Below are 19,145 nucleotides of genomic sequence, written 5' to 3' on the forward strand. Positions count from 1 at the left end.
GTTAATTAGGAGCGCCGCCGGTGACAACTTGGACCTGCAGCATCACCATCTCGCCAATGGTCTTGCAATTATCGGTGGTTGTTTTGGGATAGGCTACCTTCATACTTATCTAGTCTAGTCCTCTCATCGGCCTCCCTTTGAGCATGTTTCAGTCGGGCCCGCTACCTATCAACTCCTCCTCTGCATCACCTTATGTGACAAGTATGCCACAAATCTGATCGGCGCAATTCCCTTCTTCGTTTCCCTTCATCGTTCTAGACTTCACTTATCTTTCCCATACACTCGCGTTCGTGGCACGCTGCCTGCACGAGCATTCTCTTCGGGGTACATGGCTTGATCATTGGGTGCTGTCTTTGGCCAGATTCCTTGAGTTGTTTTGGCTTATTCCAATAACCCCGGCCGTGTCTCAGTGACGAAGCCCTGGTGGCTGACAATCAGCCTGCTACGGAATCGCTCTTTATTGTTGGAATAGGTCCTCCATACCAGCCGCGTCTGCCTACGCACGCTGAAGTCCCATTCAACATTGTCCTAGCTAGGTGTACAGGTTTCCTGTTTGGTAGGCGAGGGATGCTAAAGAAGCTCGAGTTCGAGGAGCCCATTGCTTGCCGGCTGGCTGAATGTTACGGCGTTTCCGGCGCATCACCCCGGTGGTATACTAGTCTTCATTAGCTCACAGCGCCCTATGGCCCGGGGTTTGGGGGCTACCTAAACCAATATCTGTTGAGGTTCCATTTTCCGAAGTGCAGCGGTTATAACGGCATCCTAGCACACGCTTCAATGCTTCGCCCAACAGATTCGAATAAGTTCATGCTGATGAGCTGCCTCTGATCTCATTGGAACTAAAATCCGTGGCTACCGTATAAATTGGGGTCTCTTGGTAGGCGACAAGGTTGGAAGAGATGCAATTGACGGCCGGACCTGTCCCTGATATTTCGGCGCGTTAACTTGGAAGACATGGGCAGAGGATTCGCCATACCTACTTCACTTACGGAGTATATGCAAGCTAGTGTATCCACCATAGGCAACTAAGATAGCTCGGCGATTGGTCTCAACCGATAAACAAATTATGAGGTCAAATTGAAGCTAATTATGCGCTCACACGGCACCCCGACCCGTCTCGACGACCGATACGACCCAACGCGCACGTTCCTTGCCAATCCAGGTACCATCAATTGGACTCCACCAGGCTTATCCCAATCGCATATCCGAGGAAGTCCGGAACTTCTGGTGCATGAGTGCTGTGCAATCGCTGCGTCGATATTGGTCCTGGATGGCCTCGTGCCCCATGGTCTGTCTCTTTTCCCACTCCGCGGCGCAAAAGCATCGTTCTTCTGCGTGTGTCTTCTAGAACTTCTGGAAGACTTCTGTGGTATGACAATAATACAGTAGTCGTACTGTTGTGATCCAGGAATATGTACCAGGACCCCGGATGGTACACCTATTTTACGCCCTCCTTCCCGGGAGCTACGTGAGAGGCAGTCATTTACGTAGGTGGACGGCGGGTAGGTACTCTGCAGCCAAAGGTGCGGCAGCATTATGCATGCTACTAATGCATGGCGCAGACACGCCATGTACGCACGGATAGCTGGCCGTCTTGTGGTCAGGGTTTCCTGACCAGTCCGGGCCGCAACAGGCGGTCCAGAATTGCACCCTACGGCGAGATCGTCGCGTTTCGCGCATCCTCGTGTGCGTTGCGCCAGAGCGCAGCGAAGTACATGCGTACATGCTGCATATTGGATAATATGAAGAGCTGTAGGGACGGGGTTGTGCGGAATTCCCGATGAGGACATCCCACCGCATCACCGATGTGTGCACTGGGCGCTTCAGGCCGAGGTCCAAAGTAGTACTGTAGCGGGGGGGGGTAAGGGTAGTGAGAGATACATGGCCAATAGTCATGCATAATCTTGAACCTATCAAGGTAGTGGTTGGTATGTAGAACCTGCCAGTGTTTGTTGGTGGCTGATACAGGAGCATCAATCAGGATAGGGAGAGGGAGAAGAAAGAAGGTGGGTATCAAAAAAAATACCAAAAAGGAAAGCCCAACGCGGGGCTCGAACCCGCAGCCTTGAGATTAAGAGTCTCACGCTCTACCGATTGAGCTAGCCGGGCTATGCTCGTTGAATGCCGGCGCACAGTATGGTTCTATATTCTTGGGAAACCGATATGAAGCATCCTCGCATCAATGTCACTACTCCCTTCCAACGAATTCAATCTCGATATTGCAATGCCTAGACAGCCCTCTTTCGCTACTACACATTCATCGAGACCGGGCTCCTAGGTCTTATAAATCTACTGATTCAAAAATGAAGCACATAGTACTCCAAGGCCACAATAATGGGATATGAATGTCTCCTTGGATGACGATATATATAATAGTACTTAACTCAGTATGTAGTACTATAGTGGCAACGGGCCGGTTAATTAACATGTCCTGCGGCACTCTACTCTTGAACTTAAGCTCCATGGCCTGACAATGATCTACCACTCGGTCCCTGGTGCAAACAGACCTAGCACACGTTCGCGAACTACCAGGTTGGATTGCAAGCCAAAGTAGATGCAGGCCAACACGACTATAATTGCCACACGACCTACGAGCATGCTACGACTGAAGCACCGGATAGCAGCGGCCAACTCTTGGTAGAATTCCCAGCCAATCGCCAGTATATTCATGACTGTCATAGAGAAATGCCATTGATACCGGAACAAACAGCGAGTTACATCCGACAATGCCTGCAATCGGGCCAGCCCGCGAGCGAGACCCGCCAAATGCATGCCTGATGTCACACCACCAGCTCACTATCTCTTCCGTACTTGATCTGCCCAACCTTATGTTATTCTAAACCACTCGCAGCTAAACTACTACACCTCGTCCCTCGATATCCTCACAGACGAGTCATCCAAATCCATTGCAGCATCAACCGCCACTACGGAGTACAGATAGCGGAGGTCTCTGGTTTGTTCCCAAAACAGCACACATCACGTGGCAAAGCACGGGCCAACTCGCTTAGCTTTCCGCCTATTTATTTCGGCTTGAGGCTATTTTGCTCCTCTGGCTCACTCGCCCTTTGATGTTCTCATTGCGCACTTCTGCTCAGTGCAGAAGTGCCCTGCCAGACCATCTGATGTACAGATATCTATCACACTGTAACACCTAACCTTGACTCATGATGTCTCCTGCACCCATCGCTGCAGAAATGCAGCAAGACCAGCGGCTGGAAACCCTGGCCAGAGCTTTCGAAGCTCTGTTGCTTACCACCCAACAACTCAGCTGCAGGGAGAAGAGCTTGCAGCAAAGGCTGAAATATGCCTCCGACGAGGTAAATATCCCATTCATCCAGTTTTCATCCCATCCCCACCTACCTTGCTGTCTCAAAGGACGAGAAAAATCGATTAGCTCTAGATCAGGAGTCGCATCTGCGGCGGTGACCGATTAAGTCATGTATTATCTGATGAGACTTTACACACTTGCACTGTTTTACGCATATTGATATTTGAATGCATATGCTAACGTGCTATCAGTATTTGAAACTCGCAGGAAAGCTCCCCGGTGGAGTTGACGGTCATACGAAAGTCGTCGCGGATAAGATGCTCGGTCGTTATGCCGAATACGATCACAATCCCAAACCAAACATAAAACCTCCGGACGTAGTAAAGGCGCTGGCCGAGTCTGGAAACGTAGGAGATCTTGCCCTGACCGCTATAACGGAAGGGCTGACATGTTACCAATCTATCATACCACCACATGAGTCCAGGCAGCTCTCGGAGTTCGACTCCTGTCTTGTGGCGACGAGAGCCGGAGTGCCTGCTCCCCTAGAAAAAGACTTCACTACCAAGGGCACGCAGGGAAGTTTGCGTTGTCCTTTTGCGAAGCATAACAATAAGACCTCTGAAAATGGGGTGTCCAATGGGACGCACAGTCCATTAAAGGACCAGAACGGGGATGCGTGCGGACATGCCGATCTAGACCCCATCAAGGCCGAGCAGAGTGATAGACGCTCGAGTCGGGCTCCTTCGACGCGGTCCTCGGCCACTCGCTGCCCGGTTTCTCGCTGTCCCATAAGGTATCTAGACCAACATAGCCCGGAGGAGATTGCCGACTATGTTGAGAGGCACAAGCATGAGATCCCTAGAAGTCATGCTATCTGTGTTCAACGGTACCAGCGGGACGGGCAGACCATGCGGCAGCTGGATGCAAAGTACGGTAGCCTTATCAATATGATCCAAGGCCTGTCTGCCAAACATAAAGCATTCCTACCAGAGCCGAGTCAAAATGGCACGGCACCCTCTAGCTCGTCCGCGGAAAGGGTGGAGAAATGGGCACAGGAAGTTGACATGAAGTCGGATATGCATCCTCCCATCAAAGAAGAGCAGGAGGAAGAGGCGGCGGCCGAACAAGAGGATGAAGAGCGAAAGGGCCATTTCGACCGTCCCTTGCGTGAAATCCGTGTCGGCGAATCCCCAAGCCGGCCCTGGGGGATCCCTGTACCGGTGTCGCCTCTACCTCCAACCGCATCACCCCCTCAATCCCCTCCGCCTGCACCGGTTGCAACCTCAATTGATGCGGTAACCAGCAAGGTTCCCAATGCCGCGCCTGCAGGCCTGTCCTCTATGCCGCCGCCTGGTAACACAGCTCCGGCTCCTCCCGCTAACGCGCCCAAGAAGGGCGGGTGTCCCTTCGGACATGGTGCGCCCTCCGGTGACAAACCACCAGCCAAGATGGAGACCATTCCCACGCCTGCTAAAGTGGATAAGGCAGACGAACCTGCCGAGAAGAAGAATGGCGAACTACCCGGTGAACCCCCCAGTCCGTCCAATAAACCAGCAGCCAATATCGTGTTCAACGGGCCTGTCTTCTTTGGGTTTTCCGCAGAGCAGACAGCTGCGTTCATGCAGCAGTTGAGCAACCTGGGGGCGAAGGGGCTAGCCTAGAAGTTGGCTGACTGGATGACATGATTTGATTGTTTCTGGCATACACATTTGCATTGATATCCCCACCTGTTGCTTGTATACTGTATCACGATGCTATGACTCCCGCCTGCTCATGATGAACCATACCCTCCATCTTTGAAATATGATTACCGCACTGCCATTCCGTTCAAATTCCCATGTCAATACTAGCCTGATAATAATACTTTATTGTACAGCCCCACCTGAATACGTAGATACTAGATAGATAAATAGAGATAGATGAATCCGAGAGTTCACCGGCCATAGCTCCACCGATGTCGGGCGGGGCGGGCCTGGATTGGTGACTTTTCCGCGGAAACATCTGGGAACCTTCAATTAGCATCTCTCCATTTCCCATCTCTTCCCCTCATGTTCTCCGCTACCTCTCGAGTTCTTTTCTCCCGTCTCAGTACTTCCTCTCGTCTCATCTCCTCCCCTCTTCACTCTTCTCTCCCCATCTCTCGTCTCCCATCTCGCATCCCATACCAATTCGTCACCATGTCCACCGGTCTTGACATCGTCCACACTGCTGGCGCCGCCCAGCGTAAGTGCTTCCCCTTCTCCCCCACTACATGCCATTGCCTCAGACGCAGTGGCATTCAGTTCCCTGGTATTCTCGTCCCAGAGAGAAAGGATACCCTCCAAGAAATAACCCCCACCATAACCATCCTAGGAGAACCCAAGCTAACAGCAATTGAACCCAACTATAGCCGTCGGCCCCTACGTAAGAGAAATCCAAACCCCGCCGCCATCCATACATTCCCCTCCTCCCCCCACCAACCACCAATACCACCACAACAGCAATAATAATAACCAAACACTAACCTTATGAAAAGTCCCAAGCCATCAAAGTCAACGGCCAGATCTTCCTCTCCGGTCAAATCCCCCTCACCAAGGACGGCGTCCTGATTGATGGTTCCGTCACCGAGAAGACCCGTCTCTGCTGCGAGAACATCAAGGCCGTTGTCGAGGCGGCTGGCTCTAGCGTGGAGAAGATCTTCAAGGTTACGGTGCGTATTATATACCCTTCCTTCACCTTCCCCCAGAAAGGAACGAAGAGGGGGATGGATGGATATAGGGCTGAGCTAATGTTTTGGGATGTTATCGGAATATAGGTCCTCCTCGCTGATATGGCCGACTTTGATGAGATGAACAAGGAATACGCCAAGTTCTTTGCTCACAAGCCGGCTCGCTCTTGCTTTGCTGTTAAGCAGCTGCCTAAGAATGTGCCTGTTGAGATTGAGTGTATTGCTCTTGCTTAGAAAGGTTCTTTCTATTATATAGCTGAGTGTATATGAATGGAATTGAATTCAAATATCTAGTTTCCAGGTTTGTATTGCAAACAACATATGGGTGATTTTCATGGATGGCTACGTACTTCGTCTTGCCGGACCCGGGATCATCTACCTGCTTACCATGGACAAATTGTCGATAAGATCTCTTTCTATTCCAATCCTGGCCTACGATGTCATGAATCGGTCATGGCTGCTGAATTAAACAATTATGCTATTGTAAGACCACGCAACTTCCCAATCAACGATCAACCCGTAGGCTCAACGCTCCCTAAAGTGCAAACAAACTAGATTTGGGAATCATCACGTCCATATCAAAGAGTAAAAGAAAAGAGAAGTAAGAGAAAACAAGGCCAAACAATGCCGCGTCATGCTGAATCGCAAGGTGAAAAAAAAGTCAACAAGTACATAGAAGAACGCCGCGAATGTTGGTCTCGTACTACCTTCATCGCCGCCCCAGCGTCCCCGTCATCCTTCCTCCAGCCCCTGCCATTAGACTCTGCTTCACAATGGCATCTGCAGCTGCGGCTGCCGCCAGTCGCTCCTTTTGCCGGCTGCGATCACGCAGATAGCCCGCAGCTTCGGGACGCATCCGCAAGATTCGCAGGATCATATCGTCATTCGGCTCGGCTTGCGCCTCGCGCCATTTCTCCTCCTTCATCTTCTTCATTGTGCCGAGGTTGCGCGAGAGCATGATACTCTTGGCACGACGTGCGCTGGGGACACCCAACATGCTGCTAGACCCTGCGGCACCCAGATGTGGTGGCGCCGAGGTCCGGTTCTTGTTGGCCTGCTGACGAGAGATCGTCGCAGAGGCCATCCGCTCAGAGGTGCGGATCAGTTGTTCAGTAGGCTCGAAATAGAAGAAGTTCAAGGTCTGGATCTCGTGGTATTTGGGTGATTTCAAAATATCGATGGAAACGCCGTTGGCTTCACCCGTTTCCTCGTCAATGGCGTGGAAGAAGTTTAGAAGAAGCACAAGCCAGCGTGAGACAACATCCACTTCTTGCATCGTGAGGGGCTTCTGGTGAGAGGGCTTGTCGGACAATGGAGGCACAAGCAAGCTTTCGATCGTAGCGAGCACTTCCTTCCATAGACGTGCCATGACCATCTTCATGGCTTCCGAGGTGAGGGTCTTGTTCATAATGGCAAAGTTGTCATTGAAGTAGTCAAAGAGGGGAGTCAGAGCATTCTCCACGTCTGCGTTCGACGGGGTGGCGGTGGTGGATTGCGCTCGATTGCGGTTCAAGAAGTTGGATACGCTTGAAATACTGAGTCCGCGCGACAGCAATGATTTCAGCGTCCGACGCGATAGACAGTGACTAATGTATGCGGAAAGCTGCAATGTTGATGTTAGCAACAGCTTTAGAGGTACTCCGGCGGCTCTGCTATCTTACCTTTTCTGTGATCTTGCGAGTCATGTCCCTCTCCGTCCGCTTCAACGTCCGGAACGCTTTGCCAAAATAGAACTGGATATCGTCGCGTTCTCCCTCCATGCTCACGCGAAGTAGTAGTCGGCCTTGGGTATCCAAGTCAAGCCAATACTCCCTTGGCAGGAAGTCGCTGAAGTGGACCGGATCGAGCTTGATAGAAGTCCGACCCACATAGTCATGGTCTCCGACTGCATCCCAATCCCAAATGGTGGCGATAATGTTGACTGGGCCTTGCGTAGTGATATCAACAGCATCGTCCCATCGTGGATTGAGATTGTTATAGATGATGCGGGTTTTGGCTATACGTTTCTGATACTCGTCGGCCAGCACGACGTAGGGATCACTTCCTCCGTTCATGTCGCACGCCTTCAAATCTTCTGCTTCGACCACCTTGACGGTGAAAACATATGTCGTAGACTTGCGAATCTTCTGAAGTTGAGGCTGAGCATGTCTTGCGATAACCTCTGCACAGCCATCCACATTGACCTCGTTTTCCAGCTTGTCGAGCTGCGACAGGGCATATTCGACGTTATTCAGCTTGACTAGAGACTGAAATTCCTCATTAGCTAGGTAGGCATCATGCCTCAATGAACGAACGTACCTCGGGAAAGAACTGAAAGGGTTCGATCTTTTCTTTGCTCGTCCATGCTTCCTTGGCCAACTGCATTATCCTCTCTTGAGCGGTTTGATTCATAGCCGCTTCCTGATCGGGAGAAAGCCGATCCATCTCTTTAGCGAACATCTGCTCCAAGGATTCACAATATCTTGCCACTCCGCTCCCAATAGACCTGGACAGGGCCGTCATAAACTTGGCGTACTGAAAATCATCGTCCCACTCAAGGGAGATCATCTGCTCTACGACCTGATTAAAGGAGCGGAAGATGTCAATCACAGACACACTGTGTCGATTCTCCTCCGGAACCACTTCCATCGTTCCGTCGTCTCGAACGGCAAAAGCGTCTTGTCTGACTGCCTGTTCAACCCAGTCTGCAACCTTCTTATCGGTCAAGCGAATCCACCGCCAGACGAACTCCTCCATTAGACCTTCAATGTGGAACGGAAAGGGGACACTGCACGCGCAGTTAGCATCGATGCGTCACAGAATGGTCATTGGTAGAGTGAACTTACTCAGGAAGGGCCTCGGTGAAAAGACGACGCACGTCCGCTAGTTGCTTATACAAATCGAATCCATCTTCAATGTTGGTTTCCTCACCTCTCACTTTCTCCATCTCAATAATTCTGACCACCATCTCGTGGGCATCCTCGGAGAATATTGGGAGGACGTTCGAAAGCAATATCAGATACGGGTTGACCCTAGAATTCAGTGAGCAAGCAGAATTCAATGTGCCTGGTTTGGAGGTGTGCTTACCCCATAATCTCTGGATTCTTCCGGTAACGCTTTTTGATCTTCTGCGCAAGTTTAGTGATGGCATCGCAGAGCTGGATAACATGGTCGAGCTCCCAGGATTCCGGCTGGACTGGGATCAGCTGCCCCAGAAGCTCTTGATACTTCTCGGTTGCTTTCTGTGCGAGCCCATCCTGCACGTATGAGCGGAAACGCTCGATGTCCTCCAAATCTTCGGTGTAGTTGGGATCCATTTCAATGTGGTTCTCCAGTACGTACATCACCGGACCGATGGGCCGAGGTTTTCCTTCATAGCAATCCATCATCACATCATACAATTCACGCAGAAGAGCTTCGTGAAGAGAGGAAAGTATCTGCTGCATCAGAAGAAGGTCATGAATTGTCCACCTGTGCCTCTCATAAAGAACAGAAGCGATAAAGCTACTGCGCCTCCTGCCCTCCGCAGAAGGGGATTCTTTCACGAAAGTGAAAGCCGAATCGAGTGTATTGAGATCAATTTCGTTATCCACAAATTTGGACCGGACAACATCCAGAAACAAAACTATCCTGGAGAAGTTCGGAATCCGCCACCGAAGACAGACCTCGTTAAGGAATTCCGACGACTGTTTGGAAAATAGCTTCATTGAAGGGACCTCAGATGTTGCCTGTGTTGCCTCAATATCGCGGTCTTTCAGGTCATGGCTCAGGGTCTGAGCTAATATAAACTTGTACATAGATCGGGGATCCTGAGGTATGTATGTATACGTGTCGGACTCATCCGAAGGCTCGCCGTCATCACCTAAAGATAAAGAGCTGAGATCCAGCGACTGATCTATGACATACGACGATGGCCTATCGGAGTTCGTCCTTGACAGTTCCCCCGCCGGATCCTGGTCACTACCATTTGGGTTAAATTGTGGAAGCGCACCCCCCGGGGTGCTTTTGGCGAGTTCCGGGTTCGACTGCACAATGGCAAGCATCATCTGAGACAGATCAGGACCTTCATTCTTCTTCCAGAGTTCATACGCATCCTCATTCTCGAAGTCTTCCTGAGACAATGTTTTCCGAGTCTTGAGGTTTAGGTGAGCCTGGTAGGCTTTCAGGTCTTGAAGGGCCGCCTTCCCGGTCCAGGTCCCTTTATTCTTATCTATATCTGCCTGAACTTGGCTCAAGTTCACGTCAAAAATCCTTGACACATGCTGCACAAGTGGCATGTCCTTGACATCGTGACTTATGGGAGCAACAACTTCCACAGTAGTAGAGCCGTTGGTCTGCACGAGATCTTGATCCTGGGAGAGTAGTTTGTTTTCCAAGACCGACAACCGATTTGCCAGTTCAGGTCGCTCCTTAGCCCAGTCGTGATCCTTCAGGATAAGCGCAAACAAGCGAACGAAAAGCGCCACGTGTCTGTCTACCATAAGCTTCCAGTGGTCATCTTCGGGATCCTTTCCTTTGCTCAGTTCCTTGGTGGCATTGGAGTAGAAGATGAGGACGAGGTCTTCCGCCCGCCGGTCCTTCTCCATGCGCTTTTTGAACGATTGGTCCTTCAAAGTATTGAGAAATGCAGCGAATGTCCTCACGACCAGCGTATCTTGATATTCCTTCCGCTTCTCTTTCCCGATCAGGACACCTGTCAGCCTCTTCTCCAGCTCCGCGATGAACCCATGGGGGATGCGAGTGCTTTTTGAGTCCCGCACCAGGGAGAAATCGCTCATCAGATCATGAAACGAGGTGGAGGCCCTCTTGGGTTTCTGAGGGACCGGTACATTTTGTACACGACGCGAGCGAGGCTGCAGGAGATGGGCGAGGTAGGCTACCCGGAGAGCATAGTTGTAGGCAGTCGAGGAGTTGACGGGGCGCCTATGAGACCCTGAGAGACTGCGCGAATGGCGGGATTCATTCTGAATGCTGTTAATCCGTCGGTTAACGCCTCGGGAATGAGTAGATGCCGTCGACATGAGCGGGGAGTTAGCAACTCAGAGTTCTATCCAAGTCTTGCTGTGTTTTGAGTGTCGGGGGTGATATTGCGAGGGGAGTTAGGTGCGGCGGGCGGGACCATGGATGGATAAGAAGGGAGTCGCTCGCGATCAAACCACCAGCATCAGCTGGGGGAGAATAAAGGGAAATACCACGCAGGAGAGTCTTGTCAAGTGATCTCAATTCCTAGAACCGAGGAAGCGAGTCCAGACTGCGTTGTGGAAAGGTCTGGAGAATGTTGGCGGCTAGAGAGACCAGGTAGAAAGGGGTGGGTGTGGATGTTGTTGGTGGTGGTTGGCCTGGCTCTGCGGCATCTGAAACAGAAAAAAGCTCCCGAGTCGACTGACGTAGTAGGCGTGGGTTTGAGTCGCACCATCGCCAACCGCCGAACCCCTGTTCCAGAGAATGGAAATATTTGACCCATCTGAGACATGCACCCAGGGAGTTATTCAGACATTTCTACCTCTTGCATTCCATACCCGTAGGCATGCTATGACTACTTTCGCGATCCTGACCGCTTAATCTACAGCCCACCGGCCAACTGGATAATCGGACGTCCGCTACAGAGAGATCGTGCTGCAGCAGGGTGTAGCAGTGCCATCACTTAATGTAAATTCAGTCTCATGCCCTTCTTTTCGCTCACTGTATTCCCACTTGTTCTCGCTCCCAATTGCCCATCTGAGCCCTTGCACCCATGTCGTAGCGGTTCTTGCAGGTATATTGCACTCGGACTCGACATTCTACTTCTTTCATATGTGGAAATGTGGCGCAAAAGATTGCCAATAGGATCGTAACCCGGAGAATAATTCCGCGAATCTGATCGCTGGGGATAGCCCTTCCCACAAGCACCAATTCGAATAACCCATATCCATGGACGCCGATAGGAAAAGAACTCGTATTGTATTTATTTACACACCGTGCAGAGAAAAGCGCAATCACCAGCTAGCCTCGTCGGACTTGCGGGCCTATATCTCATTCGTTAGCACAGAGCCGAGCTAAAGGTCCATAGGATATATCATTGACGCACCGGAGCAGCACCCGGACCACCGAGCTCCTTCTCCAAGCCATCGGGATAGGTCTTGGGAACACTGGGCTTGTCGGGGTAGAACATGCTGACGACACCGCACAGTCCGAGGAAGGTTACGACGAAGGCTCCGACCTGGAGGAGACCTTTGCGAGCCGTGACGTGGGTATATTGTTCGGGACTGAAGACACCGAGAATTTCGTTCTCCTCGTGAACGGGCTCGCCAAAGTTCCGTCTCTCCTGCTTGTCCCACCAATCGCCGTAGGGGTCTCTGAAGGCGCGCTTAACACGGGGAGGGTTCTGGTAGTTGTTGTTCTGTAGGCCGAAACCGAGCGGTGTCAATCAACCGAGGCAGCAAGCAATTGGAGTTCCTAGTGCACATCCTACCTGCAAAGGGTCGTCCACCTCCGCAGCTTTGAGACTCCGGACCTGTGAGAATGAGGCGCGAGGCACGGTGTAGCGGGCGGCCACCTGAGGCAGGCGGCGGGCTAAGATTCGTTGGGACAGCATCTGGCCATCGCGGTTAGCAATAGGGTCAATGCAGCGAAGAAGCAGAGAGTGGAGGGATAGGGAGGGCTCGGGAATACTGACTGTTTCCTGCTGTAGAGAATTGGGGGGGAATTGAGGGGAGGTGAAGTCAAGGGATGTGACCGGAAGGCTCAGACGGCCATGGGATGAAGTGCAAACGACTCGATGACGGGATTTGGGAGATTGTGATTGGCTGGAGAGGTTTGTTCTGCCTGAGGCGACAAGGTAGCAATGGACGGTACGGTAAACCTCCAGTACCAAAAATTATCAATAATACCCAATGAAATCCCCGTCCAGCTCGGTATTGGGTCCTGAGGTTCATGGCAGCAACTGCTTACATACACGGCTTCCCCCCCCGTACTTGCAGCGTCACTGTATGAATGAAAAAACCACCTCTCCACGCAATCTTGCCATCCCCGTGGTTTTTCGTCCACCCGTCACGCCCTCGTGCCGATAACTATGCCAAATTTCTGGTGGCATACTGACTCACTTACCGCTACCCGTTGATGCCATTTTCGCCTCATTTGACCGCGTCCTCGTTGGGAAAACTGGGGTCAGCTGTGCACAGGGCCCCTGTCTCCGTGGTTACAAGACATGCAAAACGGCAGCCCGAACGGAATCTCCCATCAAGATGAACGCGTGACCCCCAACCTCGAGGGCCCTCCGACCGACCTGCCTGCGTCTGAGCCTCCGACCGAGTCGCTGAGCCGGGATTCGACCTCTGCCGACCTTAAAGAAGAAGACGGTAACACGACCGCAGTTGACCAGCTCGAAGAACCTCCTTCCAAAAAGCGAAAGCTCGCCGGTCCTTCCTCCGCTCGTCGCTCAACCTCCCGTCCAGCATCTCCCCCGTGGAAAAAGGCCGGCGTCGATGGTCCGACATCATTCATCCAAGATGGGAGGCGTAAGTCCTCTCGCGTTAACGCGATCCCGCTCCAGTTGCAAAGCCCATCCGAGAAGAGGAGCACGCGCGGCGCTCAGAATAAGGTCATAGGTCGGAATGTCTCCGGTGCTACGAAGGGGGTCGCGTCGTCTCCGTTGTCGATGTCCCCGCCTCAGCCGGAGCCAAATGGGAGGTTGGCTGGTGGCAGCGCCGCAGTCAATGGTTCCCCAAGGAACGCGACCACAAGAGGGTCGGCCAGCAGGCGCCACCAGATCTCTCAGTCACCAGCTCCCAAGCAACCTCACACGCGAACACGATCTTACAGCTCCGGCACGGCGCGTCGAGCGTCGAATATTGGCACCGCTAGCTCCACTCGCTCGCATCGCTCCTCTATGAACAACGTTTCGACGACCATGGCGGAAACCGGTGATGCCGACTATGACAATGCAGATGACGATGATGAATATGGCCAGCGGGCTCCACGGCTACGGATCAAAGTTAAAAGACCACCCATCGGTATCCAGCATCCAGGTCACGTTCTAGCTCCGCGGAAGTATGGCTCGTTCAAGGAATGGTTGGAGAGTGATGACGGGCGAATAAGGGATCCATCTGTGCTCACACCAGCTGACGCACTCGAGGAGGCTTTAAAGAGGCGCCGAATAGCTGTGGCAGCTGAACCGGGCGGACTGTTGAGTCCAGATGTTTGTTCTGCATACCTGCCCGAGCAACAAGAGGAACCGCCCCAGCAGTACTCCCACCAAGACCATTTGGTCGCGCACGCTCTGTACTTTAAGAAGCTTCTCGACCAGGAACACAGGCGTCATCGAAATACTGCCAAGCTATTCGCTCAGTGGTGCGCGGACGCGTGGAGGAAGCGCAATAAGGATCCGGAGGACATTCTCCGGGAACAGCAGGAGGAGATGCGTGGGAAGCGCAAACAGCTGGCCAAGGATCTTCAGAAAATGTTCGACCTTGCGCGAGCGGAGGTGGACCAGATGCGCCTGGCACGCTGGGAGGAGGAGCGGAAGGCTGAAGATCAGCAAGCTCTGGATCGTGCTATCAAGCAATCCACAATGCTTTTCGAGAAAAGACGCATGGAGATTCTCGGTGAAGGTGGGAGTGACGCACCCGATACCAGTGATGCCGAGCAGGAGGATTCGGATGAGTTATCGGACGGTTCGGAAGATGAAGACAATATGTCGTCGACCGATTCAGAAAGTGAAGATGAGAATAATGTAGATGATGATGAAGGCTTGACGGCAGAGGAACTGCGGATGAAATACGCTAATTTACCCAACACCAACAATGATTCTGATCACGAGTCCGTGGTCTCTGATGCTACAGCATTTTCCGACGAGAGTGACACCTCAGACATTGATCGTTCTGCGGACCGTGCTACTGCGTCCCTCGACCCCTCGGCAGAGGGGCAACCCGAGCTTGAAGATGTGGATCCCGTGCTTCTGGACGACAGTGAAGATGAGTCCACTGATATGGATGATGATATGGGCGACACCGATGAGGATGAATCTGACGAAGTCGACTCCGACGCAGAGAGTGATGGTCCCGGGCTATTAGGCTTCTTCTCTTCCAAAGACATAGCAACGAATTATGGCGGTTCACAGAGCGATGCTGATGGCGGGGATGATGCCATTATCAACGACTTGGATACCAAACTAGCATCGGCTGGAGAGGATGGGGAGGAGGAGGAAGAGGAACCGGAAGATCCTGATGAAGTCTCCCTTGTGCCTAACGGACCGGCGTTGGAAATGTCGATGCTCCAAGATGAAGAGGAAGCCGTTTCCGCGCCCGAGCCTGATCCAGCTCCGGCGTCCCCTTCTGCCCGCGACTCAGCTGTTCATTTAACTGCCGATGCTGAGCCCAAGTCTGCTGTTGATTCTGCGTCAGAACTTACTCCCGCACCTACCCCCGCCGCGGACAAGACACCTGATGTTGAAATGACAGATGTCAGTTACAACGAGGACACAGTTCTGCCTGACGCATCTGATGCGGTGGTTGAGACTAACCCGCCTGAAGAGCATGAACACGCCCACCACGAAGCCTACCAAAGCGGCGAGCCCTCAAGTGAAGCATCACCAGGCACGCTTGTCACCAAACCATCGGAGCCCGAATCCATCTCCTCGTACGAAACACCGGAGAAACACGCACCGCCCAGCGAATCCCCTGCTCCTGGGTTGAAGACGCCGGTGCCGCATCTTCTCCGAGGCACTCTGCGGGAGTACCAACATTTCGGCCTGGATTGGCTTGCTGGCCTGTATACAAACCACATCAATGGCATCCTGGCAGATGAAATGGGTCTTGGTAAAACAATCCAAACGATAGCGCTGTTGGCGCACTTAGCCGTGGAGCACGAGGTTTGGGGGCCGCACTTGGTCGTCGTGCCTACTAGTGTGATTCTCAACTGGGAGATGGAGTTTAAGAAGTGGTGCCCCGGATTCAAAATCATGACCTATTACGGAAACCAGGAGGAGCGTCGACAGAAGCGAAAGGGCTGGATGGATGATACTAGCTGGAATGTGTTGATCACCTCTTACCAACTAGTCCTCCAGGATCAGCAAGTGCTGAAAAGAAGAAGCTGGCACTATATGATTCTTGACGAAGCACACAACATCAAGAACTTCCGCTCGCAAAGGTGGCAGGCACTGCTCACTTTCAGAACACGAGCCCGACTCTTGCTAACCGGCACACCGCTTCAAAACAATTTGACTGAACTATGGTCGTTGCTATTCTTCTTGATGCCCTCCGATGGTGATGAAGAAGGAATTGAAGGTTTCGCTGATCTCAGGAACTTCTCGGAATGGTTCCGACGCCCCGTGGAACAGATCTTGGAGCATGGCAGAGAGACAATGGATGATGAAGCGAAGCGAGTGGTCACCAAGCTTCACACTGTACTCCGACCTTATATTCTGCGTCGTCTCAAAGCAGATGTGGAGAAGCAGATGCCGGCGAAGTACGAGCATGTCGTTTATTGCAGACTCTCAAAGCGGCAACGATTCCTCTATGATGGCTTTATGTCTCGCGCACAGACCAAGGAAACGCTTGCGTCGGGGAATTACCTATCCATCATCAACTGTTTGATGCAACTACGGAAGGTCTGCAATCATCCCGATCTCTTCGAAACTCGGCCCATATCTACGTCTTTCGCCATGTCTCGCTCTGTGGTCACGGAATACGAGATCAAAGATCTTCTCGTCCGTCGGCGACTATTGTATGAGCATCCACTCACTAAGCTCGACCTTGATTTCCTCAACCTAGTGCCCATATCCCGAGAAGATATTTCTCGACGGTTGGCCGATGACAGTATCCGTCTTATGGCTTATGGTCCCTTCAACACGCTCAGGGAACGCCAGTATCACCGTACCAACTGGCAGATGAGCTTCGATGGTAGCACGGTGCAGTCTACGCTAGACGCTCTGGAGAATGAGTCCAGGAAAAGGAGGATGGCAGAGCTGGAGAGATGTCTCTACTTTGAGTCTAAGCGCCATGGTCGTCGCCCGGTGTACGGATCAAGTCTTATCGAATTCCTCACGGCCGACAGTAAGCAGCGGCCTACCGCCAACGGGCCGCTGCGAAAACGCTCCTTAGCTGACTGGTTGTCGAGCCAGTCGTCCGTATTGGCATCGATGATCTTGTCCATTGAAGAACGGTCCCAAGCAATGGACGGATATGTTCAAAGATTCGCTTGCGTCACCCCTGCTGCTGTGGCGACTGGTATCACCGAGGCCGCACTGACTCCCATAGAGACGAGGTATCTCACGAAGAAGGAACGGTTCCCGCCATACGACCCTTTTCACGAAGCACAGATGCGTCTTTCGATCGCATTCCCCGACAAGAGACTTTTGCAGTACGACTGCGGAAAGTTGCAAAGACTCGATAAATTGCTTCGTGACCTCAAAGCGGGTGGCCATCGGGCTTTGATCTTCACCCAGATGACCAAGATGCTCGATATTTTGGAACAATTCCTTAACATTCACGGACACCGGTACCTCCGACTAGACGGTACTACCAAGGTTGAGCAGCGTCAGATCCTTACCGATCGGTTCAACAATGACAACCGTATCCTCGCATTCATCCTGTCCAGTCGTTCTGGTGGTCTAGGTATCAACCTCACAGGTGCTGACACCGTCATATTCTACGATCTGGACTGGAACCCCGCGATGGACAAGCAGTGCCAAGATCGTTGCCACCGTATCGGGCAAACACGCGACGTGCACATCTACCGATTCGTTTCTGAATATACCATCGAATCGAACATCCTCCGCAAAGCTAACCAGAAGCGCATGCTTGACGACGTCGTTATCCAAGAGGGAGAGTTTACAACGGACTACTTCACTAAACTAGACGTCCGCGATATGATCGACACGGAAGACGTCCTCGAAGGCCACGACGAAGCCAGCGCAGCCATGGATCGGGTCCTCGAGAATCGTGTCGCAGCCAGTGCACGTGTCTTCGAACAAGCCGAAGACAAAGAAGACATTGATGCCGCCAAGAATGCCCAAAAGGAATTGGAGCACGCGGACGACGGCGACTTCGACGACCGCACACCTGGCCAAACCCAGGCCGGCACACCACTGGCGACAGGGCCCACGACGGGGCCCGATGAATCAACAACAGCGGGCACTACTCCCGGTCCGCAATTGCTCACCTCCCCGCAGGTGCATGCGGTTGACGAACCTGTTGACGTCGAGATCCAACCTGGCCATATCGATAATTACCTATTACGGTTCATGGAGTGGAATATGAAGGACGAACCACTTGTCTTACCGGCAGATAAGAGCAAGAAGAAGTCCAAGAAAGGCAAGGAGCATCGGCTCCGTAAAAGGCGTCGTTGATATGAATAAATGGAACAAGACAGAATTCATGCGGCACGCGATTGGAATGGATTGAATCGGTGGAATGAATGTATTGAGAGGCTAACGAATGGACGATCGATCAGGACTGATCGACGTCTCTATGTAATTGTATTCGCATGATGATATTTTCCTCTGCTTAAAATCTCTCTTCTTTATATATTTCCTTGCCCTTGGGTTTAATTTTCTTCTATCTGTCCAGTGCACGCATTGGGATTATTACCTTATTTACTTTTCCTTTTCTCCCTTCTATTTTCTTTTCCCTCTTACGTCTCGATAGTACAAGGTGATGGAAAGATTCATTCCATTGATGATTAGCGGGCGTTTTGCTTTGAGGAAGTATGTCTGGAGACGATAAAATCACCGTTCTACCTATCCTATTTTCCAGAAAGACCCAAGATGAATACTTTGTACATGCCAATACAATTCTTCTCTCCTTACCCCCATCTATTCTCGTACCTATTAAAAGACACTCCCGACACTCCATATGTACTTGATTATGATTGGTAAACCACTTTACGATGGCAATGGTACTCTCGGCTCCGATATCGCACCCATATGCTGCCACGAGATTATGACACAAATAGATGGGATAAGAATAGTATAAGTGAGGAATGCCCTAGGGTGACCTCGTAGCCTCCGCTGATTAGTTGCGTAGAGAGAGAGAGAGAGGTAAAAAATGAAAAATTGACTCATGTTCATTCGTCCTCGTTCCAGGTCAGAGATCCCGTGCGTCACAGTCATGACCATGTTGGAGCTTGTCCCAAACACGTTAATCTGCATTAAGGAGCCACTTTCGACTGGTCCAGTCTTCTGGGCTACAGCCACGAATGTTTCCAATGTCAGGG

The 19,145-nt window shown here is 51.8% G+C and overlaps 5 protein-coding genes and 1 non-coding gene across 6 annotated transcripts; 3 read left to right on the forward strand and 3 right to left on the reverse strand.

The window, feature by feature from the left end:
- Positions 1–2,036: 2,036 nt before the first annotated feature.
- On the reverse strand, positions 2,037–2,109 carry AtWU_t84. The gene has a single exon. It is a non-coding gene; the product is annotated as a tRNA-Lys (tRNA).
- A 1,058-nt stretch (positions 2,110–3,167) lies between these two features.
- AtWU_03736 (uncharacterized protein) lies at positions 3,168–4,929 on the forward strand (the record flags this gene model as incomplete). The annotated part of the gene is made up of 2 exons (XM_035498848.1): positions 3,168–3,317; positions 3,520–4,929. 2 exons carry the CDS (start codon positions 3,168–3,170, stop codon positions 4,927–4,929), a joined length of 1,560 nt encoding a protein of 519 aa, XP_035354741.1.
- Positions 4,930–5,445: 516 nt separating this feature from the next.
- On the forward strand, positions 5,446–6,209 carry AtWU_03737 (YjgF-like protein; the record flags this gene model as incomplete). The annotated part of the gene is made up of 4 exons (XM_035498849.1): positions 5,446–5,491; positions 5,658–5,671; positions 5,784–5,957; positions 6,063–6,209. 4 exons carry the CDS (start codon positions 5,446–5,448, stop codon positions 6,207–6,209), a joined length of 381 nt encoding a protein of 126 aa, XP_035354742.1.
- Positions 6,210–6,684: 475 nt separating this feature from the next.
- Positions 6,685–10,975, reverse strand: AtWU_03738 (C2 domain protein; the record flags this gene model as incomplete). The annotated part of the gene is made up of 5 exons (XM_035498850.1): positions 6,685–7,578; positions 7,637–8,221; positions 8,274–8,742; positions 8,801–8,986; positions 9,042–10,975. 5 exons carry the CDS (start codon positions 10,973–10,975, stop codon positions 6,685–6,687), a joined length of 4,068 nt encoding a protein of 1,355 aa, XP_035354743.1.
- Positions 10,976–11,929: 954 nt separating this feature from the next.
- AtWU_03739 (uncharacterized protein) lies at positions 11,930–13,059 on the reverse strand (the record flags this gene model as incomplete). The annotated part of the gene is made up of 5 exons (XM_035498851.1): positions 11,930–11,959; positions 12,022–12,333; positions 12,406–12,528; positions 12,610–12,758; positions 13,041–13,059. 5 exons carry the CDS (start codon positions 13,057–13,059, stop codon positions 11,930–11,932), a joined length of 633 nt encoding a protein of 210 aa, XP_035354744.1.
- An 81-nt stretch (positions 13,060–13,140) lies between these two features.
- On the forward strand, positions 13,141–18,279 carry swr1 (putative SNF2 family helicase/ATPase (Swr1); the record flags this gene model as incomplete). Its single annotated transcript, XM_035498852.1, has 1 exon — positions 13,141–18,279. One exon carries the CDS (start codon positions 13,141–13,143, stop codon positions 18,277–18,279), a length of 5,139 nt encoding a protein of 1,712 aa, XP_035354745.1.
- Positions 18,280–19,145: the final 866 nt, after the last annotated feature.

This window comes from Aspergillus tubingensis (genome assembly GCF_013340325.1).
Source record: "Aspergillus tubingensis WU-2223L DNA, scaffold_5, whole genome shotgun sequence".
NCBI classification, from domain to species: domain Eukaryota; kingdom Fungi; phylum Ascomycota; class Eurotiomycetes; order Eurotiales; family Aspergillaceae; genus Aspergillus; species Aspergillus tubingensis.